Source organism: Oncorhynchus clarkii, chromosome 32 (genome assembly GCF_045791955.1).
Source record: "Oncorhynchus clarkii lewisi isolate Uvic-CL-2024 chromosome 32, UVic_Ocla_1.0, whole genome shotgun sequence".
NCBI lineage: Eukaryota > Metazoa > Chordata > Actinopteri > Salmoniformes > Salmonidae > Oncorhynchus > Oncorhynchus clarkii.
The window spans coordinates 38793880-38819345 of NC_092178.1; the positions used below are offsets into that span (position 1 = coordinate 38793880).

At 40.5% G+C, this 25466-nt stretch overlaps 1 protein-coding gene across 2 annotated transcripts; it reads left to right on the forward strand.

Moving 5' to 3' along the window:
* Positions 1-2497: 2497 nt before the first annotated feature.
* Positions 2498-24795, forward strand: LOC139392157 (pre-B-cell leukemia transcription factor-interacting protein 1-like). Of its 2 annotated transcripts, none has more exons than XM_071139927.1 (10): positions 2498-2859; positions 5327-5439; positions 14499-14580; positions 14729-14802; positions 14987-15599; positions 16328-16537; positions 17523-17560; positions 18458-18550; positions 19876-20056; positions 21207-24795. In XM_071139927.1, exons 2-10 carry the CDS (start codon positions 5365-5367, stop codon positions 22310-22312), a joined length of 2472 nt encoding a protein of 823 aa, XP_070996028.1. In that variant the 5' UTR covers positions 2498-2859; positions 5327-5364; the 3' UTR covers positions 22313-24795. The 2 variants fall into 2 exon arrangements, with proteins under 2 accessions (XP_070996028.1, XP_070996027.1); XM_071139926.1 differs by having other exon boundaries at positions 2693-2859; positions 14729-14811.
* The last annotated feature ends 671 nt before the right edge of the window (positions 24796-25466 follow it).

Here is a 25466-nt window from a genome sequence, read left to right on the forward strand (position 1 = left end):
CAGCCTAGAAGGCCTGTGACGTCTTCCGGAACTGGTGAACAGAATGAGCAGCAGTATTGGGGATCTGTGACAAATACACTGAAAAGATCACATTTTTAAATGAGATGAAAACTTGGTGGTAAAACAAAAAGGTCCTGGGAAGGGCTAGACAGACACCAAGGTAAAGGACAACAAGGACAGGAAAGGAAGCTAAAGTTCAAAAGGTGAGAGAGACTACAGAAGGCCAGGGCATGGAACAAGGTGAGAAACTGGTGTAAGATAGGCAATAGATAGAAGACTGCCTGAATAAAATAATATTGAAGGATAAAAGATTAAGCCAAGAATTCTGATGGACAGAAATCTAGTAGGGGAAGATTTATGCTTGTGTCACAATGTTAATCACTTTTTTGTATTTTAGTTGCTTAATTTGATCCACATCATTATAGTCCTATAGATTTTCCAATTTGAACTTGATTATTACTTATATGTGGTATAGGAAATGTAGTAGGCTCAGTGTAGTTCCACACTGAGGAAGAGGCGAATAGATAAGTTTTACTCTGCCCAAACAGCCCACGAAGTGAGGAATTTTGATATGGAGCTCAGTAGCTAGGCTTCCATCCAATTGGCAACAGATTTTCATGTGAATCTAATAAAATCTGCATAAATAAAATATGCACATTTTCCCACAAGTGGTGTGTTTCCACCAAACTGACTTGTTGCTGATAAAAATCTGTGTGTGGTGACGTAGTACACACAAAATGTACTTTTTCGCTTAAATAAAACTTTAATATTGCATGCACATTTACTAAATGAAGAAAACCTATGTTATGCATAATTGTCTTTAAAAAAAGTATTTGAACACAAAAGTCATGCATCTGTTACTTTCTGAAGTAGCACTAATGGTATCATTTTATACATATAAGATAGTCGAAGGGACCGCTCTAACGATGGAAATACAAGTCCTCAAAGATGGAAAGCAGGCGGGAGGAGGAGAGATCTGCTGTGACCATTCTAGCCAATGAGAGGACACGTACACCATTTAACAGCAGGCTACAGAGAAAGATGGGACTCATCGGTGGCAGGTAGCCTAGTGGTTAGAGCGTTAGACTAGTAACCGAAAGGTTGCAAAATCGAATCCCTGAGCTGACAAGGTCAAATTCTGTCTTTCTGCCCCTGAACAAAGCAGTGAACCACTGTTCCTAGGCCCTCATTGAAAATAATAATTTCTTCTTAACTGACTTGCCTAGTTAAATAAAGGTAAAATATAAATAAAATCGAGATAGATATAGGCTCCATTACAGTCTGTGATAGCATGGGCAGTTCCATTGAGGTTATCTCAGTTTTAAAGTGGTCAATCATCTTTTTCATTGGCTGATTGCTCCCAATTTATAGTAATCCCCACCCAGTTGACTACTTTAAAATGGTAGAATCCTTCAATGGCAATGTCCATGTTAAAACAGGTTATAGCCATGATGAGTCCTGTATCTATGACAACAGGCACAAACAACTCTGATATAGTATTTTTTCCCCCAAAGTTGCTGAAATGCCACATGTGGTCCACTTTTATCAGTGCATTCGTAACAACCTAACCATTACAAAATGTATACTTGATCAAATAAGCCTCATGTAGCAAATGAGCAATTACATTTTTTGTTGACTAAATTCGACACTCAATAACCACGTTTCCATCCACAGTTCTTATGCAAGTAAAGACATAACGAAAGAAAAAAAATCACAACAGCTGTGATGGAAACAGGAAGTTTCAGTGCATTTTTGTAAATGCCGACAGATCATTTGGTTGTTCGACATGGTGAGATTTTTATTCGGTTGAATGGCGGTGGAAACGCAAAATGCTCAATTATTGATATAAAAACCATCGTATCGAAGTAAACTTTGAGTCACGCGATGATATGGTGTGTGGTCCTCCCACTACAACTCGGGAAACTATGCAGTTTATTAGGCTAAAGATTGCATTTCTTATGATGAACTTCACAGGATGGTGAAAGTGCACGGTGATCTAGATGCTCCCTTCCAAGAAATATCAAGGGTCTGATTCTGGTGACATGATGATGCTTGACTGCCATTTGACAAATACAAATATTCTCCCTCTTATTCATAATAATCTCATTATGTAGACAGGCCTACGCAAAGCCTTCCCGCACTGTATCTGCCAGCTGTTGGCTAGAGCACACGTGCCAAGACGAGTAGGCACATTTGCTATTTAACGCAACAGTTTTCGTGACAAAACTATCCGTAGAGTTAAAAATGTGATGGAAACACATTGAACTTTAGATTTTTATTCGGTATGTGAATTTAAGGAGGTCAAATGTAGTTTGGGGTGAGATTTCATGGTTACAATAAATGACAATAGGCCTCCAGGTGTCCGACAGAGACAAAACTGTAGTTTATTTTAGAATCTGACGAAAGTAGGGGTTGCAATAATGAAACAGGCGGGCAATCTCATGCAACAGGGTTGAAGTGGGATAGCCAGGCTGGAAGTTCCGACAAAATATAGCTCACTGCAAACACGTCAATGTAAGGCTGGTTGAAGTTGCCTCCCCTCCCGTATATAATGTGCACATGCAAGCATCTTATCATTCGTGAAGGAAGGGTCTGTATCCATTACCTACCACTTTCACCTGCGCGCGTCAATCAAGCCGTTTTCCTGACACAACACTTCACCCTGGTTGGCTGTTCTGTTTGAGGGAGGTGACGCAAACGGCCATATTGACATCCCATTGGAAAAGACAGTGTGAGGCATTGGAGTGACGCAGCTTGGAATTCCCACATTTTCCGACGTTCACGACAGGAAAGCTGTATGTAAAAGAATACCAGGACATATTCGAGCTAAAACGGTGAAATTGAATTGAAGTCCGCAGGGTAAGAACATGTCTAATATTACCTTTGGAAAATGTATTTTGTGTGGTCAACGCTATTGGAAGCGGAAGAGAGAGGGGTTAACTGTGGGAGTGATTGCATTCTGCCTTTGTTTACCATGGTAAGCTGATCAAAATATGCTGCATGTGTCTACAAACATGTATTTCCTTTGAGTTTGATGTCATGACTTCTCTTATTTCACCGCTCGCTGGAGCAAACGGGGACAATTCACATAGCTGAAAATATAAGCCTCTGGCTAAAAAGAGAACACGTCGTCCTGGTTTTGTCGAAGACTAATCCAAAGCTCAGGTTTTGTTTAGCTACCAAGCTAACAACTAGCCTCCATCCTAAATTCCAACTGGATCGGACTTTTTGCTCATATCTGAACGGCACAGATACGATAGATGCCATTTAGGCTACAGCGTGAGGCCCTAATCTAGCAAGAATGAGATTCGTTTATTAGGAGCCTCATTAGCTATTGCACATGCAGCGGCTACTCTACCTGGGGTCCGCATAAAAAGTACAAATATTTATGTTAACTGACTTGCCTAGTTTAAAAGGTTAACACATTCTTATTTACAATGACAGCCTAGGAACAGTTGATTAACTGCTTGTTCAGGGGCAGAATAACAGATTTTTACCTTGTCAGCTCAGGGATTCGATCTCGCAACCTTTCGGTTACTGGCCCAATGTGTACGTAAAATTAAGAGACCACTGCAAAACTCAGTTTTACCAATTTTTAGGTATGTGTTTGGGTAACATGAGCATTTTGGCTTTATTCTATAAACTGACAACATCCCCCCCAAATATTGTCATTTAGAGCATTTATTTGCAGAAAATGACAACTGGTCAAAATAACAAAAGATGCCATTTTGCCAGACCTCGAATAACGTAAAAAAAAAAAAAAAAAAAAAACGTTTTCAATGGGTTTCAGGTCTGGGGATTGGGCTGTCCATGACAGGGTCTTGATCTGGTCTTGATCCAAATTTCACAGTGGGTGTGAGACACTGGCTTGTAGGCCTCTCCAGGTCTCGCACCCACTGTGAAATTTTGTGGAGGATCGGAGATGATCTGGGGGTGCTTCAGCAAGGCTGGAATCTTTGACGGACGCATGATTCAAGCCATCTACAAGGTTGTCCTGGAAGAACTTGCTTCCTTTCGGCTCTGGCAATGTTCCCCAACTCTGAGAATTGGTTTTTCCAGCAGGACAATGCTCCATGCCACACAGCCAGGGCAATCAAAGTGTAGATGGAGGATCACCAGATCAAGACCCTGTCATGGCCAGCCCAAACTCCAGACCTGAAATCATTGAAAACCTCTGGAATGTGATCAAGAGGAAGATGGATGGTCACAAACCATCAAACAAAGCTGAGCTGCTTGAACTTTTGCGCCAGCAATGGCATAAAGTCACCCAACATCAATGTAAAAGACTGGTGGAGAGCATGCCAAGACACACGAAAGCTGTGATTTGAAAATCAGGGTTATTCCACCAAATATTGATTTCTGAACTCTTCCTAAATTAAAACATTTATCGTTTAAAAATGAATATGAACTTATTTTCTTTGCATTATTTGAGGTCTGACAACACTGCATCTTTATTTTGACCAATTGTCATTTTCTGCAAAAAAGTCAGTTTGTAGAATAAAACAAATTTTAATTTAGTAAGAGTGGTTGGTGTGTGTGTAAAAATACTGTTTGCACACTTCATATGTACATTTTAAATACAATGCAGTTTAAATTGGATCATTAGAAATAGGAGAGGGCGCTGTGATGCGATATGTTTTTAAAGCTAAACTTGCTTTTTGCCTGAGCAACCTCGTGCCAGACCATTCTGATGACATGGCTCTACACATAACTAAGCGATGCATTAAATCTGTTTTTGGCATGGGTACTGTAAAGAAACCCATAGTGGCGTGTCTGAAGTATATGCAAATAGATTATACAAGTGAGAATACAAAAAAAGGATCCGTCTGTTTTTAAAATGGCCACTCCCTCTATCGCGATTCGCTAACTGTTTGCCAATGTTATCAATGTCTCAGGCTACATTTTTGCTATTTCTTACTTTTTGTAGGGCCTATAGGCTTTTGTGTAGGCTATACAATTATTGCAACTGGAGTTTAAGGTAGGCTATGCAGTCTATTTCTCAGATGGTTTTCTTAATGTTAAATTCTTCACTGTAGCCCAACAATTGACAATTTGGTGTAATTCAATTTCTGATGTTGGTTTGAAAAAAAAGGAGAAAAAAAACTTTTCCAATACCGTGGTAATATACTGTCGTGATATTTCTTGATTCTTTAGGCCTATATGAATAGTTTGTTCAATTGCATAATGGGAACACTGCAAGTAGGCCACAGTTCTAGTGGCCTATATGTAGAAACTGCAGACATTTTTAAAACCACATAATGAGTTATTATTGGGTGATTCATAATGACATTTGTTACATGAGTCAGTGAATCTCTGTCCTCTGCAGAATAAGTTGTAGTTGCTGTGCTGAGCGTCAAGGGGGCAATGTCTGACAGCAGCAGCACAGGCAGCAGCCGCAGTGGATCCTCAACCAACAGTTGGACCATGCTGTCCCCAGAGGTAAGATATACACCAGGGTTTCCCAACTGGTGGCCCGCGGGCCAAATTGTTTTACTTGCCCCCCCAAAATACAAATAATACTTTTGTTTCATAGTAGGACATAAGACTGCAATAACACCAGGAAATCAGCGCCAAGTGATTTTCATTTAAGAAATCTGTTCAAGTATTCCCACGCATAAGTGATTGTATACAAATAAGCAAGGTTTGAAATGATTGTTTTATGCAAACATTATACTGTATCTGTTTGGCCTTCTTGCAGTCAATTTGCAGTCTACAAATTATTTGTAATTGTGTTCCGGCCCCCTGACCATCCACTCAAGAATAAATCGGCCCGCGGCTGAATCTAGTTGATCCCTGATATACACCCCCTACCAACCTATGGTGTGCCAGCCAGACCTGGGTTTCAAATACTTAAATCTATTAAATACTTTGCCTGTTTGAGCTTGCCTTATTTAATAAATCAATAGTAAAGTCCCCAAACTGCAAACCCCACCTGACATTCCATGCCAGGTCTAGCTAAAATCTCTAGCCCTATGACCACTTAAACCTGCCCAAAAGGCCTGAAAACTAGGACATTTCTTTACACTGAGAGAGAGGTGTTGCAGCATTTATCCAATAAACCCTTTTTCCATAGCATTATCGAGCCAATTAGGAAAGAATATCAACGGAACTTGTAAGGACTTCAGAAGCCAATTTTGGTGTATAATTTGAAATAAATCCCTTTTCTGCATGTGCATTTGGAAAGTATTCAGACCCCCTTCACTTTCACATGTTGTTACTTTACAGCCTTATTCTAAAATTGATTTAAATCTGGGTTGTCTCCTCAATCTACATGCATTACCCCATTATGACAAAGTAAAAACAGGTTTAGAAATTTTTACAAATATTAAAAATAACACTGAAATATCACAAGTATACAGACCCTTTACTCAGTACTTTGTTGAAGCACCTTCAGCAGCGATTACAACCCGAGTCTACTTGGGTATGACCCCACAAGCCTGGCACACCTGTATTTGGGAGAGTTTCTTCCATTCTTCTCTGCAGATCCTATCAAGCTCTGTCAGGTTGGATGGGAAGGGTTGCTGCACAGCTATTTTCAGGTCTCTCAAGAGAACTTCGATCAGGCTCAGGTTGGGCCACTCCAGGACGTGAGTGTCCCTAAGACTCTCCTACGTTGTCTTGGCTGTGTGCTTAGGGTAGTTGTCCTGTTGGAAGGTGAACCTTTGCCCCCAGCCTGTCCTGAGCAGGTTTTCATCAAGGATCTCTCTATACTTTGCTCTGTTCATCTTTCCCTCGATACTGACTGGTCTCCCTGTCGCTGAAAAACATCCCCACAGCATGATACTGCCACCACGCTTCACCATAGGGATGGTGCCAGGTTTCTTCCAGATGTGATGCTAAGGAATTCAGGCCAAAGAGTTAAATCAACTGGACTGGAGCCAAGCACCAAACATTTTCCTGCACACTAGCTTGCTACTTTCTGTAGGTCTGCACGTTACCGTCCTCTGATGATCCTTCATAATTTAACTCAAATGTTATTTGTGGGAATACGTTCATCTTTGCGGTGCGAAGTTTGTTACAATCTAAGATAATGATCGTTAATGTAATTAACGGTTATTAGAACACCTGTAAAGCGGAGTGATACATGTATAGTTAAAAGTCTGTGCTGTTATACTCTACTCCAATCAAATTACTTGGTCGTATTATAAATACTTGTGAACATTCAGTTATTTACGCTCTTTTCATCGAAAGCAGTGGGACCGTTTTACTTGCTTTTAGTAACGTTCAAGATGCTTTGGCGGTGCGTTATCTTCTGCGTTTTTATTACTTTTTAATTGAAACGGAGCCATATCAATATTGCACAGTCGCATCCCTGATTTCCAGTTGCTCTGTGGTATTGACGGATGCACTGAGGAAAATAGAGTGTACAATTCCTTCTATCATGTAAAGAGAAGACACCTTCAACACCTACTTGAAGGCACCGGACCAGGTGAACAGCCATCGGAGGAAAGCCAACTACCACCGGAACAAGTAAGTAGCTAGTTAGGATTTTTTTTCTCCTGGATTTAAAAAAAATATATTTGATGAACTATTCGATAATTTCAGCTATAATTGCTAAAGCTGTGAAAAGAAAAGATAAATGATAAATGGGTGCAAAACACTTAAAGCTCTTGGTGAAACTAAATACAATTTCAAATAATAATCTCTTTGATATGTGGTACACAGGACAACATTCATCCCGATCAGCTTCTAGCTATCTCCAAACACCTGACTTGGATGAAGGGCAAAGGGGCATTGACCAACATGGAGCTGTCAGTGCAACAAGTAAGTTACTCGGTTGGTGGCAATCGATTGAAATTGACCATAAAGTACTAATAGCATTCAATCTCTTCCGTCACAAACATTATACTTGTCATGAACTAGTGTCAGTTAACACATTCTCATTTTCAATGACTGCCTAGGAATGGTGGGTTAACTGCCTCGTTCAGGGGCAGAACGACAGGTTTTCACATTGTCAGCTCGGGGGATCCAATCTTGCAACCTTACAGTTAACTAGTCCAACGCAATAACGACCTGCCTCTCGTTGCACTCCACAAGGAGACTGCCTGTTACGCGAATGCAGTAAGCCAAGGTAAGTTGCTAGCTAGCATTAAACTTATCTTATAAAAAAAATCATAATCACTAGTTAACTACACATGGTTGATATTACTAGATATTATCTAGCGTGTCCTGCGTTGCATATAATCTGACTGAGCGGTGCTAGGCAGAAGCAGGCGCGTAAAAATTCATTCAAACAGCACTTTTGTGCGTTTTGCCAGCAGCACTTCGTTGTGCGTCAAGCATTGCGCTGTTTATGACTTCAAGCCTATCAACTCTCTAGATGAGGCTGGTGTAACCGAAGTGAAATGGCTGGCTAGTTAGCACGCGCTAATAGCGTTTCAAACTTCACTCGCTCTAAGCCTTCTAGTAGTTATTCTCCTTGCTCTGCATCGGTAACGCTGATCCGATGGCTGTTGTCGTTGTTGCTGGTTCAGGCCCAGGGAGCGAGGAGAAGGACGGAAGCTATACTGTTACACTGGCAATACTAAAGTGCCTATAAGAACATCTAATAGTCAAAGGTTAATGAAATACAAATGGTATAGAGGGAAATAGTCCTATAACTACAACCTAAAACGTCTTACCTGGGAATATTGGAGACTCATGTTAAAAGGAACCACCAGCTTTCATATGTTCTCATGTTCTGAGCAAGGAACTGAAACGTTAGCTTTCTTACATTGCACTTTTACTTCTCCAACACTTTGTTTAAACCAAATTGAACACGTTTAATTATTTACTTGAGGCTAAATTGATTTTGATGTATTATGTTTTACAAAATTAGACCACGGCAGACTTCAAACCTGGCCAGAAAAAATGTTGAAGGGTTCTGTTTAAAGTCTTTGTGATCCCCAAATGTCCAGACCACGCCTGGTCATGGGCGAGTGACAGCACCTGCTGTCGGAACAACCACTTGACACACTTCACTCCAGTCACTGTTATGAGCTTCCCATTTACACATCAAAACTCCTGCTTCCATGAAGTAGGCGGTCTCCCTAGTTTTAGCTTCCTCAGTGGAAATTACTGCAGCAAAACACTTGAAGACTAGTGTCTCCCTTCTGACATTCAATCACCTTCTTGGGGGTGACAGACAATGTCATGTAATTGGTGCACGATTTCACTTTCCCTTGCCATAGTTTTTACAGGGGTAAAAACAATCAGCATTGCAGAAGGAATACTCAGTGCAGTGTCTTCTACCTCAACATTCTCAAAAATGGAACTAGACAAATCCACCACATCTCCCAGCTTGTGAGATTGTGCCCTTGTTAACACACAAGCAGGAAAAACATAGGGAAATGCTTGAACCAATTTATCGTCTACTACCTAACACAGGAGTGACGTTACCACCAGCGATATCGTTCCCTAGTAGCAATGTGGGAACGCAACACCCTGCTACACTTAGCTCCCTGTGGAGTGAAAGTAGTATGGGATTGCGGGTAAGGATGGCAAAGAACTTTACTGTTACCAGGGAATGTATTTCCTTCACACGGTAATTTGGGAAAAGGGGCTGGATGGAACCAAAGCAAAGAAAGTAAATGTTAGTCCTCTACCTTACCTGCCTAGCCACTACTTACCTAACCTTAACGCCACCTGGCGCGCTAACCAAAATACAGATGGTGGTCCGCCCAGGTCTTACCTAAGGTGCATAGACAGAGTACACACTACGGGTATATGTATGCCCGCAGGCTTCTTGCCTAAGCACACCCAAGGTGCCTTCCCCTTCCCCCCTGGGAACAAATGAAATAATTACAAACTTTTTAAAGTGAACAATTTCAATAATCACAAACACAGTCCTTTTGGCATACACATACCTCAGTAGGACCGGCTACAAAATCCTTTACAGACCAACAACGAAACACAGGACATACAAAGAAGCGCTCTCCTTCTTATCAAAGGAACACAGGCTTTTATCCAGCTGCAGAAGGAGTTTGTAATTTCCAACAGCTGGATCCCCTAACGAAAGGGTGGGATCAGACCTCCACTCTGCAATGGGGCCAACCAATCAGCTGCTTGGGGGAATCCAGGAAGCCATTTCCTGAAATACATACATGCATACATACTGGGGAACATAACATATACACAACTGATAATTGAGCTAATAGAGATTGTACAGATAATATTTGCACCTGTTCTTTCCATTGCGACTGTGTCTAGGTTGAAGTTACTCATTGAAAATCATTTGAAGCATTGGAAGGAGCTTTTTCCAGACTGCAATGTTAGACCTAAACAGCATTATGATACATTTGCCACCACAGATAGTCATTGGGTCCAATGGTAAGACGTGTATGCGGTTCGAGTCTAAACATTGTCTCTTTAAACAATGCACCTCCAAGCTCAATTTAAAACATATTTTCAAGTCTTTGATCAATCAGAACCAAATATATGATGCTGCCAAAATGTTGACAGTTCAATGCAAAGGGAGGTGGGACCTGTATCAAAGGTTGAATATCTATTCATGTGGAACATTGAGGGACTTCCTAGATTTCAATGAAGTAAACCATGCTGTGTCTGTCAAATGGCTTGTAATAAATACATAACTCAGAAGTCCATGATCTTTGCTAAAGTTCTGAATTCCACAATTTGGACTGGTCAAAAACATATTTCTTGTTGATTCTAGGTTTTATTGTTTGGAATATCAACCATTTCAAATGATATGCTTTGATAGAAACATCATGGCTTGTCAAGTTGAGGTCCCACACCTTGCACAGGCCACTGAGTTAGCGGATGCTGAAAAGCTGGTTGAGTTTACCTCATATTACACAATTAGCAACGAGCCAAACTTTATGTACAAGTCAAATACCATCTTGGGGATGTAATAGAATTGTACAACAGTTCAAATGACTCCGTGTGTTCCCCAGATATGAAAAGTGTACTGTCTTTGTTCTGTACTGTATTTTGCCTACATGATTGCTGTGCTGTGTGTAAGATTGACAATAAAACAGTGAATTCTACTTGGTCATTATCTGTTCTTAATATGTGAAGAGATGAAAAAATAAATTCTGACTTTGACAAAGCAGTTTTGTACTTGTCAGTGTTGATCAAACAGCTTTATAATTCTGGTAATTCTAGTTTCGAGCATTAAGTTATTCAGAACCAGTAATACAATCTCAGTAACAAGTTATATCTTATTAAAATAATTAAGGACAACAAAAGCTTGAAACAAGTGAAATGCTCTAACATAATTGCCTGGTAAGAAGATGTATCTTGTCAGACAAAAAATCAAGCATATATTGTCTTGATTTAAGATATTTGATCTTACTTAGGTTTACATTTTTGCGGTGTATACAAACTGTTATAAATGGCTTGTTTGCCGACCCTACAGACCCCGATAGGCCAATATGTAAGCTGAATGATTTAGCAGCTTGCTTAGTTCAAATTGACAGATTAATTTATTCAACATGAATAGCAAGGCGGTTTTGAGGTAAGTGCGTGTCGCCCAGTAACCTTCTCGTATAGGCTACTGAGGATGGTGTAATTTTAATCAAATATAAATAATATGGCTAGGAACTGAATTTGCTTGTCAACAACAGCCAGTGTTTTATCATAAAATAAAAAAACGTAACCTAATTTGACTGTTACGTCAATCTAATTGTTTTCTAACAACTGATTGGCAAATGCGATAGAGCTTTGATGACTTCCAATTTAATTAACTAAACATGGCCATCAATAATTGCAAAAATTTTCGGTGTATACAAACTGTTATAAATGGTATAAGCTTTGATGACTTCCAATTTAATTAACTAAACATGGCCATCAATAATTGCATAATAACATAGGGCTACAACAACAATAAACTGAAGTTATAGACTATTTAAATCTGTTTGCCATGTCCAAGTAGGCTACACATGAGGCACACATTGATTTGAGATGGCTCAGGTAATGGCTTCATTTTTACATTTATTGGATCAAATGATAGGCTCAAGTAGCCAACAATGGCATATAAATTAATAGGCTACAGATGCAAATGTACAGTGGGGCAAAAAAGTATTTAGTCAGCCACCAATTGTGCAAGTTCTCCCTCTTAAAAGATGAGAGAGAGGCCTGTAATTTTCATCATAGATACACTTCAACTATGACTGACAAAATGAGAAAAAAAATCTAGAAAATCACATTGTATGATTTTTAATGAATTTATTTGCAAATTATGGTGGAAAATAAGTATTTGGTCAATAACAAGTTTCTCTCAATACTTTGTTATATACCATTTGTTGGCAATGACAGGGGTCACATGTTTTCTGTAAGTCTTCACACACTGTTGCTGGTATTTTGGCCCATTCCTCCATGCAGATCTCCTCTAGAGCAGTGATGTTTTGGGGCTGTTGCTGGGAAACACGGACTTTCAACTCCCTCCAAAGATGTTCTATGGGGTTGAGATCTGGAGACTGGCTAGGCCACTCCAGGACCTTGAAATGCTTCTTACGAAGCCACTCCTTCGTTGCCCGGGCAGTGTGTTTGGGATCATTGTCATGCTGAAAGACCCAGCCACGTTTCATCTTCAATGCCCTTGCTGATGGAAGGAGGTTTTCACTCAAAATCTCACGATACATGGCCCCATTCATTCTTTCCTTTACACGGATCAGTCGTCCTGGTCCCTTTGCAGAAAAACAGCCCCAAAGCATGATGTTTCCACCCCCATGCTTCACAGTAGGTATGGTGTTCTTTGGATGCAACTCAGCATTCTTTGTCCTCCAAACACGACGAGTTGAGTTTTTACCAAAATGTTCTATTTTGGTTTGATCTGACCATATGACATTCTCCCAATCTTCTTCTGGATCATTCAAATGCTCTCTAGCAAACTTCAGACGTCCTGGACATGTACTGGCTTAAGCAGGGGGACACGTCTGGCACTACAGGATTTGAGTCACTGGCGGCGTAATGTGTTACTGATGGTAGGCTTTGTTACTTTGGTCCCAGCTCTCTGCAGGTCATTCACCCCCGTGTGGTTCTGGGATTTTTGCATTTTGACTCCATGGGGTGAGATCTTGCGTGGAGCCCCAGATCGAGGGAGGTTATCAGTGGTCTTGTATGTCTTCCATTTCCTAATAATTGCTCCCACAGTTGATTTCTTCAAACCAAGCTGCTTACCTATTGCAGATTGTCTTCCCAGCCTGGTGCAGGTCTACAATTTTGTTTCTGGTGTCCTTTGACAGCTCTTTGGTCTTGACCATAGTGGAGATTGGAGTGTGACTGTTTGAGGTTGTGGACAGGTGTCTTTTATACTGATAACAAGTTCAAACAGGTGCCATTAATACAGGTAACGAGTGGAGGACAGAGGAGCCTCTTAAAGAAGAAGTTACAGGTCTGTGAGAGCCAGAAATCTTGCTTGTTTGTAGGTGACCAAATACTTATTTTCCACCATAATTTGCAAATAAATTCATAAAAAATCCTACAATGTGATTTTCTGGATTTTTCTTCTCATTTTGTCTGTCATAGTTGAAGTGTACCTATGATGAACATTACAGGCCTCTCTCATATTTTTAAGTGGGAGAACTTGCACAATTGGTGGCTGACTAAATACTTTTTTGCCCCACTGTATAATTCTCCACATTTTAATGTCAGTTTTATTGAGGACTTTTTCCTCCCATAACAGAAGCACGCAAGGGAGGTTCATAACTTCCATTTCAAATTTCCAGCCCTCGAGACCCTAGAATTGAATATGGATTAAACACTTCGCTTGTAACGGTTTATAAGCAAAGTCGACATTGGAATGGAATTTAAACCACCTCCGAGCAAATATATCTAATGCGCCTATAGTTGTTTTCCAGTGCTTTTTCGCTGTTATTTCTTGATGCGCATCTGTTCTAGCTTGTTACTGTTTTATGGAAAAGGGATTGTTAAAAAAGATGTCTCCATAAGGACAATCTAAATGTCCTACAACTGGTAAAAAGTTGTCACGATTGCACGCGTTCTGCTCTGTCTTCACTCACTCGACTAGTGCACTCGGCTGCCTGCTGCAGCGCTCTCAACACACTCTCAGACACCCCTCCAGCCCTCCCCATCAGGCCCACACAGACACTGCAACAGCCTGCCTCACTGCCTGATAGTCAACAGCATCAGGTCACAGTGAAATATATATTTTTTTAAAGAGAAATGTCATAGCGGCTGCAGTGCAACTTAGAAGTAGCCCAAAAACCCGCAACCAATACAATTTCACCCACGACATTGTTTTTCAAAGTAGCCCAATTTGTGGAAAACCGTGGCCATGGCAACTCTGCTCCAGGCATACTCGAGCAAATGCTCAGTATTTGAAATTGAGGTCTGGTGCTGACACCTTGCCAAATGTTATGATGAAAGAATAGGCTGATCACCCCAACACAGCATTTGATTATAGATTGGTATTCAATGCTGTGAGTTTTAAATTACATTTCCACTTTACCCACATTCTGTGGCAGTGTGAATGAATGAATGAATGGTGAGGTGAGTAGACAAAGGTTGAGTTGACCGTGAGAACCCTATGCCCTTAGGAAGCTGCTGAGAGCGTGGGTCCAGTGGATGATGGGACTGAGAGTCTTTGTGATGTCCCTAGTCTGTCAGAGGAAGTCACAGGTACCTGATCTCAATCTTACAATGATACGGTTTCCCTATGCTTTCTGTCTGGTGTATTCTGTTGTCCAAATGTATAGATGTTGCATAATGAACTTGTGTGGATGTTGTTCATGTTATGTTATTAATGTTTTGTTGGATGCTGTTCCAGGGGCCACTGTGGAGAATAAGCCAAGTGACACGGAGACTCCAGTACAAACAGTTCTGTCAGAGGAGGGCCAACAGGTCTGTACTGTGAGTCCCTGATGAACACAATGCTTTCTGAGGGTATCGTTCTCACAGCATAATCTTTCATAATACAACGTTCAAAATGATGTCTTATGCTATATGGCATATGATGTCTATGGTTATAACTCATTATTACCAATTACTATAAAGGTTTGTGCTTTTATTCTCCTCTGATTCCCAGGTTTGCCAGGAAACAACTCCTGATATCTGCGAGGGCCCTGTCCCCTCCATCCCTACCCTGTTAAGCCCATCCCCATCTAGCCATGCGCCCCTTGACCCTGACCTGGCGAGTCAACCTGAACCCCCCATTATCCATGATATGGTAACCAGCTCCCCCACTGACAATGAGCAACTCGCTGCCATGCCCTTTGTCACTCATGTTGACATGGTTGTGCCACTGAATGTTCCCTTCACAGAACCACCCCCCTCAGAGGTTGAGCCTGAGTTAAGCCCTGTCCCTGAGAGCTCCACCCTTGATACCCACACTGTTCCAGGCCCTGTACCTGAGAGTCTTGCCCTAGAAACTAGTGCCGAATCTGACATAAGCATTCACACAGACTCTCTCACCCCAACGGGCTCCCAATCTGACACTGTCACTGATATTGGCCCCCTCCCAGAGAGCTCTGAGGAGCCTCTAAGCCCTGCCCCAGAACCCCATGCTGTTCCAGAAAGCCCAGACCCTGATGGTCCTCCTCCAGAGACCATTGGTTCAGAGGAGGCAGCAGAAGATCCAGCAGTGGAAAAGGAGGAGACTGAATTGCCTGAAAAAGTGACTGATATACCAAAGGAAGACGGTATGGATTTGTACACTAGGAAATCAGTAAACATTTTCTGAGATAGGGCATACAATTAACCCCAGAACAAAATGGTTTCTCATCCTACAAGTACCTGATAAAGAATGTTGTCTGGTGTCCCCTTTAGTCTACGCATCAGATTCACCTACTGGGTTGTAATCAAACTAAATAAATACCATTGTACAAAATAATAATTTGATTGACTGTAGTTGTCTTAAGAATATTTAGTTTATATTGAATATTTGTATATTTTTAAGTACATAACATGGACCCACGAATGTGTTCTTTATTATTCTACAAAGGTCTACTGCAACACATTTTATTTGTACATTTGATGAGTAATAGAATCCAATCCAGTTAAAATTTTGCCATAAACACCAATGGTTGATAAATAATGCAAAACAGAAATGTGAAAGAAAATCAACATCAGAATCAGATGAAGACCCCACATTGTCATCGCCATAGTCGATTTCAGGATCAGTATCCGGTCCTCCATCCGACTCCGGCTCATCCAAATTAAAAAAACACATGGGTGTTAACACACCCCGACTCATTGAACAGTTACAAAAACAACATTTGCGCTAGAATTACACACAAGATATATCTACATTCAGAGCATTCTACCATCTAACACTTTTGTATAAAATGTTCAATAGCTTTAGTGCATGATTTTATTTAATTTAGCTTATCATCGATCTTTCTGTTATTCTTGTCTGTTCCTCTGCTAGAATCTCCCAGTAGCTTTGACTTTGGAAGAGCTGACACGAGTTCTGAGGAAGGAGTTGCTCTGAGGAGGAGATATGTGGCACCAGAAATGACATCGGAAGATGAAGAGGTGGAGTTCAAAATGGCAGAGAGGAAAGAGAAGGGCTTCTCTATGAACACATGCATTGTGTGTGCCCTTGTCCTGCTCTGTCTAGGGTCCCTCTTCCTCTCTGGTGAGTTCAACCTAAACCAGATTTTGCTAGTGTAATCTTTTTCCAATTTTTTTCTTATGGAATGGACATTTTTTAATACACACACACAGACTGAACAATGCGTCAATTTCATTCTTATGATAAAATCTATGACTTAATGCATTCGGAAGTATTCAGACCCCTTGACTTTTTCCACATTTTGTTACAGCCTTATTCTAAAACTGATTCAATATTTTTTTTTCTTATCAGTCTACACATCAATACCCTATAATGACAAAGTGAAAACAGGTTTTTAGGAATGTTTGCAAATGTATTAAATATAAAAAACAAATACCTTATTTACACAAGTATTCAGACCCTTTGCTATGAGACTTGTAATCGAGTTCAGGTGCATCCTGTTTCCATTGATCATCCTTGAGATGTTTCTACAACTTGATTGGTGTCCATCTGTGGTCAATTCAATTGATTGGACATGATTTGGAAAGGCACACCTGTCTATGTAAGGACCCACAGTTGACAGTGCAAGTCAGAGCAAAAACCAAGCCATGAGGTCGAAGGAATTGTCTGTAGAGCTCCGAGACGACAGGATTGTGTCGAGTCATAAATCTGGGGAAGGGTACCAAAAGCTTTCTTCAGCATTGAAGGTCCCCAAGAACACAGTGGCCCACATCATTCTTAAATGGAAGAAGTTTGAAACCACCAAGACTCTTCCTAGAGCTGGCCGCCCGGCCAAACTGAGCAATTGAGGGAGAACGGCCTTGGTCAGGGATGTGACCAAGAACCCGAAGGTCACTCTGAAAGCGCTCCAGAGTTCCTCTATGGAGATGGAAGAACCTTTCAAATAGTCAGAGATTGTGCCAATGACCAAATAACTTCCCAACAATGTTATGCTCTGGTAGAGTAGTTAAAAATGGGCTTTTAGATGATCAAATATATGCAGGTGTGTTGATATACGTTACATAAGTTTGGAAAATGTGGTTTGATGTACTGTTTTCTTTTTTGACAGATGACTCGGATGAGCTGAGTGGGAAAGAACAAAACCAGGTCTGTTGCTCTATTCTACCTTCTCGGTCATCGTCACTTTCAACGATGTTGTATTGGGATGGAAGTTAAAGGAACTGGACAAACTTAGAGATAAGAATGTGTAATGGAATGATATAAAAAGGGGCATGCCCCGGGATGCTGCCTAGAAGGCCAGCATCCCGGAGTCGCCTCTTCACTGTTGACATTGAGACTGGTGTTTTGCGGGTACTATTTAATGAAGCTGCCAGTTGAGGACTTGTGAGGCGTCTGTTTCTCAAACTAGACACTCAAATGTTCTTGTCCTCTTGCTCAGTTGTGCCCCGGGACCTCCCACTCTTTCTATTCTGGCTAGAGCCAGTTTGCGCTGTTCTGTGAAGGGAGTAGTACACAGCGTTGTACGAGATCTTCAGTTTCTTGGCAATTTCTTGCATGGAGTAGCCTTCATTTCTCAGAACAAGAATTTTGAGCCTGTAATCGGACCCACAAATGCTGATGCTCCAGATACTCAACTAGCCTAAAGAAGGCGAGTTTTATTGCTTCTTTAATCAGGACAACAGTTTTCAGCTGTGCTAACATAATTGCAAAATTGTTTTCTAATGATCAATTAGCCTTTTTAAAATTATTAACTTGGATTAGCTAATGCAACGTGCCACTGGAACACAGGAGTGACGGTTGCTGATAATGGGCCTCTGTACGCCTATGTAGATATTCCATTTAAAATCAGCCGTTTTCAGCTACAATAGTAATTTACAACATCAACAATGTCTACACTGTATTTCTGATCAATTTGTTATTTTAATTGACAAAAAATGTGCTTTTCATTTAAAAACAAGGACATTTCTAAGTGACCCTAAACTTTTGAATGGTAGTGTATATAATGCTGTGTTGATTGTCTGTGATTTGTATTCTGCTGGACAGGACTGGCTAAACGATCCTCAGGAGATGAAGGAGCTTTTGGATAAACTGGCACAAGAAAATCTGCAGATCTCCCAGTTAGAAACACAACTCCAGGTCAGCCCATGAACCATGTAATTTTTTCGGAATGGCTGTGGATCCGACTTTTTCAGGATCTCCAGTCCGCTGGACTAGAAGATCCGGAGCTTCCGACGCTTCTGCGCATGTTTATATTCTCTACTTTACGGGCAGAGAACAGGCTACTTGGGCGAATGGTGCTCGTTTTAATAAAATTGGATCAAAGCTGAATTAATGTCTGCAAGATCACGTTCTGATGACAGTATTCCACATAACAGAATAAATCATTACTATTATATTTGTTTCTGTTTTGTAGAATACTGTGATCATTATGTGATCTTGCAGACATTGATTCAGTATTTAACGAGCACCAGTCACCTGAGCAGCCTGTTCTCTGCGCGTAGAGAATATACACATGCGCAAAACATGATCCACACATCAAATCAAATTTTATTGGTCACATACACATGGTTAGCAGATGTTAATGTGAATGTAGAGAAATGCTTGTCACACGCAGAAGCTTAGGGAAGCTCCGGATCTTTGGACTAAAAGATCCTACCTTACTAAGAATAAAACAACGTTTTCCCCTCTCTGTTACAGGCCCATAAAGAGGAACTTGACAAATTACAATTCAATCCATTTCAATCCCACTTTGTAATGCAACATTTTTCAAGTATAAGCTCTGTATCTAATAATCATCTGCAGACGTCATTGCAACAGGGAGTTCTGTTTCGTCCTGCAGCGCAGAGCACCTGAGGTTTAACACAATTGTAAATGTGTTAATAATTTGAAAACTGAGATGAGACCAGTTGAGAGCTGACACATGACCATTCAAGATCAGGAATGCAATACAGACCGCAATGCCTTCAGTCTTTTTATATTGGGAATCAACTCTTTAGTCAAGTGCCTCGGCGCCTGTAGGGCCTATACAAAGACTTTGAGGCTCTATGGCTAAGATGTGCTGTACCAACAGGTTGTTTCTCTGATCTGGATGACTAGGTCAAGAAATGGCAGTTTTAGCTTTTATGATTGCTTTTATGATTGCTAATTCTCACTCGCCAAAGGGCAAATCCTGTCTCACCCTTGAATACTGTGACCATTATGTGATCTTGCAGACATTGATTCAGTTTTGATCTAACTTTATGAAACGAGCACCATTCGCCTGAGTAGCCTGTTCTCTGCGCATAAAGTAGAGAATATACACATGCGCCGGAGCTTCGTAAAGCTCCGGATCTTTGGACTAAAACATCCTGAAAAAGTCTGATCCACAGTCTAATTATTTTACATTTAAATATTTTTAGAGTCTTTATTATTATGTCCTACCTTCCTAGAAATAAAGCAACATTTTCCCCTCTCTGTTACAGGCCCATAAAGAGGAACTTGACTCCGTCCTAAATGCAGGATCCGCAAAGGGTAATGAAAACGGAAAAGGAGATCTGGAGCAAGAAAATGATATGAAAGAAGAGCTGTCATCCCTGCCTGGCCTGAAGGAGGAGCTGGAGTCGCTGAGGGCTAGAGTGACCGAACTGTCCCAAATCACAGAAGGTACAGTATTTTCATTTCACTGTGAACACATTGTTATTCATTAGTCTTTCTTCCATTGATAATATTCATCATTTGTTTGATCATCTATAAATATGTCAGTATTTTGGTTAATTCAAGTAAGGCAGTTCATTCAGGAAGTAAATGGACATTCCAGTGACTTCTAAATAAACTGAAAACTAGAAGCAATTTATTTAAAAAGTTTAAAATGTTTTATGTAAAAAAAAATATATATTCAAATCAATTCCTAAATTGACTGCCTTCAATTTGAATTTACCCCAACCCTGATCAAAGTGAACTGTATGGTTCAGTGGAGGTTTAATTACTGTTGTGAATCTCTTCTTTAACATGCATGGAACATAATTCTCTGGTATGGTAACTGAATGCTGTAACTGTAACTAATTCACTTTTGTACACTGCGCTGTTCTGTACATTTGACCTTTATTTTAGCGCCCCAAAAAACATAATACTTCCAGGTCAACTGTAATATGAATACCATTGTAAAGCACAATTTATCCCCTTTCCGGGTGGGGAAGCGAAAGCTACTGCATCATAATGAAAGGGGGAGATATGTCGTGTGGGGAACCGGCTTTTTTCACAAGATTTGTCCAACTTATCACCTCTAAAATGTAAATAAAACACTATATAAAGAGTTTATATAATGTCTCATTACATACATATGGCGGCGCTAAATTTATCTTCACAATTAAACTGGGTGTCATGGTTTTTGAGTCATGAAGGTTAATCAAAATTAACAATTGATTGAATTAACTATTGATGAATTCACAAGTAAATAACTTTACACTCACCATTGATCATTTCTTGTTTTTAATCTGCGAGAGAAGCGCTACACCTGGTGGAGAGAGGCTGTATGACACAGAATGAGTTGCATTATGCTGCTGTACGTTACATCGTGACACATCACACTTTAACGTACAGCATCAGAGGGGTCAGTTAGTATTGGTCCATTACCATGTCAATCAATGCTGAATCCAAACTTAGTTCACACCCTGGATTTTGATGGCAACATTCGCTACAGTCCCATTAGTTTTCATTGCAGTCTTTTTTGAATGCCGCGATTTGCCCTCATATGTACGGAACGGAGTTAGCTACCGGTAACTCACTGATTTTTGTTCTGATATGTCTACCTCAGCCAACAAGGAAACACCCACACCTCCCTCAAGCTCAACTCCACCCCCTACTGGTCAACCTGGGATTAGCAACCAGAGTAGCACCACAGCAGGGCCCGAAAAGAGGAGGGTTCCGAGAGAGGGGGCCAGGGTGAAGGAAGAGCTTCAGAGGCAGAAGGTGCTGTTGGAGGAAAGCAGGAAGAGACTGGAGGGGATGAAGAAGGATGGTGGGTATAAGAAGGATGGTGGGTACCAGAAGACGGTGAGGGAGAGCCTGGCTGAGATCCAGAAGAGGCTCAGTGAGCAGGTGGAGAAGATGGGGAACAGGATTGAGGGCAAGAAGAAGCCAAGGGAGAGCGGGAACAAGAGGGACGGGAGGAAAGCCAAGGACAACAGCAAAGACCACTGGAAAAAGGAGAAGAAGGAGTGGAAGGGAGAGAAAGACTGGAAACACTGCAAAGACAAGAATGCGTGCGGATGGAAAGAGAAAGACAAGAGGAAGGACAGGGACTGGAAGGCAAACAAACAAAACTCTCATAAAGAGGCCTGGAGGAAATCCCAGGATGAGTGGGAGAGAAAGAAGAATGAGCGCAGGATGGACAGGGATAAAAGAAAGCAGGAGAGGCCCTGGCAGTCCAGGAAAGACTACAAGAAAGAGTCCAATCATCACCATCAACAAGACTCCAACCATCAGCAGCAACATCACCACCACCACCAGACCCACCAGTATGACCACACCAGCTTCTGGAAGCACCAGGAGGAGAAACTTGGAAGCAACGTTCGCCCCCTGGCGGGCTGTAGCGGTGTTGAGGACTGCGCTAGCCAGGAAGGGCTCTTTCCTGTGGAACTGTCTGAATTCGAGGAGTTATTAGACGGCTACCTGAGCAAGCTGGAGAGGGCTACGCCGGACAGCAAAGCCGAGATTCAGAAGTTGGTCGGCATGTTTTTTCAAGACGGTGTGTTCGTCCATGACAAAGTTCTCTTCAGTGACTTCGCTGAAGATGTGGCGGACATTTTAGAGGACATGGCAGACATCTTGGAGGTTGCTGGGCAGGATGATGAAGCCCTGGAGGAGGCGATGGAGGAGTTTGAGCGAGAAGCTTTGTGGAAGTTTGCAGCCACTGCATAGATAGAAATAAACCAGACAAATGGAACACCAAGATACAGCAATGGTATTACATGGTGGTTAACAGCAGGTGTTGCTGCCTTTGAAGGGATTCCTGCATGAGAAGGAGTGATCTTGCATCTCGTAAACATGTCCCTAGCTCTGCATCTAATTAGCTGAAGTCATTCTTGTCTGTTGGGAATCAGTTGTTACCTACCTGTGTCATGACTTCAATGTCAAGGCCTACATATTGACAGTTGTGTGGAGTTGATTTACCTATAGTGTTTGGCACTTATAAAATTGAATGTCACAATTCAAGATCAAAACATAATCAGATACACAGCAATGTGAACTCTTTGCTCCCACAACTGAATCCTGATCAGTCACTTCTCCGTTGTTATGGTTAGGATCAGATCTAGTTGAACCGGTTTTGTCGGCTCTGCAAACATACAGTGCTGTGTAGGTGCTTGGCCCTTAGTGCTCGGTTTCTGGTTTTCACTAATTGTCTTACCCTTTTGAGTATAACTGTCAGTGAAAGCAGAACATTCTGGAACAATTTAAAGTTTTAATGTCACATGCACAAGTACAGTGAAATGCCTTTCTTGCAAACTCAATACCCCACAATGCAATAATCAATAACAATGTATTATTAGAAAAAAACAATAATAGGAAATATGAAGTACACAATTAAGCAAGCATACTATATACAGGAAATATTTTAAAGTCAGTTCCAATACCATATTTTACATGTGCAGGTATACTGGAGGAATGGAGGTAGACCAGTATAGTGGTAAGGGGACTAGACATCAGGATATAAGAAACAGATTAGCATCAGCTTGTGTGGGTGTGCGGGTGTGTAGAGTCAGTAGAAATGTATTTGTGAGTGAGCAAATCATGGAGTGAGTGTTTTTTTTTTTTTTTTTTAAGCCAGGCAAGTCAGTTAAGAACAAATTCTTATTTTCAATGACGGCCTGGGAACAGTGGGTTAACTGCCTGTTCAGGGGCAGAACGACAGATTTGTACCTTGTCAGCTCGGGGGTTTGAACTCGCAACCTTCCGGTTACTAGTCCAATGCTCTAACCACTAGGCTACCCTGCCGCCCCTGCGTGTGTGTGTAGGGCCCTGTGAATGTGCATAGAGACAGTGCAAATATTGAAATAAAAGGTCAATATAGATACAAGGTAAACTCAGATACTACATGTAGCTATTTATCAGTCGTATTGCTTGGGGATAGAATCTGTTCAATGAGCCCACTGATGTCAGACTTAATGCACCGGTACTATCTGAACAGACAGGACGGCGGCCCAGCGCTACTGCCTCAATCTTTTTGACACAAGCAGTAGTTCTTACTTCTTATTAACGCTGAGACCATGATTGTGCTGTCCTAATGTAGCATGAATCGATTCTAATATATTTCAGTGTACTATGTGGTGCTGAGTTAGCCATGCATGGACTTATACAGTAGATGGAGTGCAAAACCATATTGGCAATTTGACATATCTGAACTATTGTTTTTGACACGTTTTGATCATTTGGATTTTCAATGAGCACTGTTATCGGTTGCATTTTCCTCTTTAAAGTTATTTTGGTTACTGTGATGTAACCTGGAAAATACCCAATAACACGATTGTTGGATGTGTCTATATAAGAAAGTGGTGTTTAACTGGTGTTTTATCAAGCAATGTCATTTACATAGAGTTTATGCCAGATTTGAAAGTCAAATTAAGTACATGGTTAGGATATTAGTACATATTACAAGTCATGGGTTGGTACTTTACAAGATAGTTGAATCTGTACACATTTCAGGAGGACTGTTTCCCTTGTTTTTATGTTCATCTGTTGTAACAATCACTATCAATTACATTAGGTGTGAAGTGTTTTGTTATCCTGATATTTAATTCAGGTTTTCATAGCTTATTTGTGTTTTAAAGAAACATAAAACTCGTCCCTAATTTTGCTTGTCCTGGCCTCAACTCATTTATGGTTTTAACATAAAACCAACTCTAGCTGTTCAAATGTCATGTGTCTGTCCCAGACAGTATATATTGTGAAAGAAATTGCTTGAAAGTCTCTACCATTTTCTTTAGTGAAGATTTTGTTTCTGCCAGCAATTTGCCTTTTATAAATCCATTTTCACACTTGGTTTCAGTGTTTGACAGGCAACTAAATTGGTTTGATTCTGTAAGCTTAAGAATTCGTGCTCTTTTTAAACTTGGTCTGGTTATTTGATGGTATTTTATGAAGAGAGAAAATGTAGGTTACTCCATTTGGGAATTGAATTAAATATAGTATGTCATCTTTGTTTTTGGTTGAATTTAAAACCTGTAAATGTTCATTAATTGTTAAAGCTTTTTGACCAAAGAAGTCTAGCTGATGTGGATAAAGACTTAAAAAAGCAACTTGAGAGATTATAAACAAACAGCATAAGCTGAGGAAATTAAGTTTAACTCCCCAAATGCACACATTAAAATGTTCAGAGTATATTAAAAAAAAAAAAAAAAAAAAAACGTTTTTTTGTTGGTATTCATTCAAGTGGAAGATATATATTGTTTTATCAAAATGTTATTTTACAATGGCCATATAATTTAGGAGTCAGGACATATCCCAGTTTAGCATTTAATTGATACATGTAAAGAAAGTCCTGAATCCTGTGACAGTTTTGAGTTAAGCTGAATGAGTCGTCTCCGCAGCCATTTCTCCTTTATAGTGGGTTTGTGTTGGACTTTCAATAAAAAAAATCTGAATCTTGAGTGATAATATATGTGGTCATTTTTGTACGAATTATATATTTTCCTCTGTCTAAAGCCTTGTTCACAGTGGTAGTTTGAAGTGACTCAAATTAATTTGGTGGGAGTATTAAAATCTGTTAATTTTCTTGCAGTCTGAACAGCCAAAAAGCACATGGAATATGATATTTCAAGCCACATTTCAAAACCACCTTTGTAGGTTATTTGAATTCAGATATAAATCTCATTCCTGGCCAAGTGACTTGTCTGAACGGTCAAATCTGATTTATTTGCCGTCAAGTGGTTTTTGGACTCATTTGTCATTTCTTGTTGCTTGCTAGCTACTCTGAGTTTGACAAGAACATGGAGGTTGTAGCTAACTAGCTTGTTAATTGTTTACAAACAAAATGAGTGAATGTGCCAGAAAGCTAAACAGCTACCTAGCTATAGCT

What these genes read in the sequence shown, in the direction of transcription:
- LOC139392157 (XM_071139926.1), top strand. Translation starts at nt 5,365, where the DNA reads ATGTCTGACAGCAGCAGCACAGGCAGCAGCCGCAGTGGATCCTCAACC. An exon ending in AGGGTCCCTCTTCCTCTCTG is followed by an intron (nt 16,538 to 17,522) that starts GTGAGTTCAACC and finishes CTTTTTTGACAG; the next exon opens with ATGACTCGGATGAGCTGAGT. An exon ending in GTGGGAAAGAACAAAACCAG is followed by an intron (nt 17,561 to 18,457) that starts GTCTGTTGCTCT and finishes TCTGCTGGACAG; the next exon opens with GACTGGCTAAACGATCCTCA.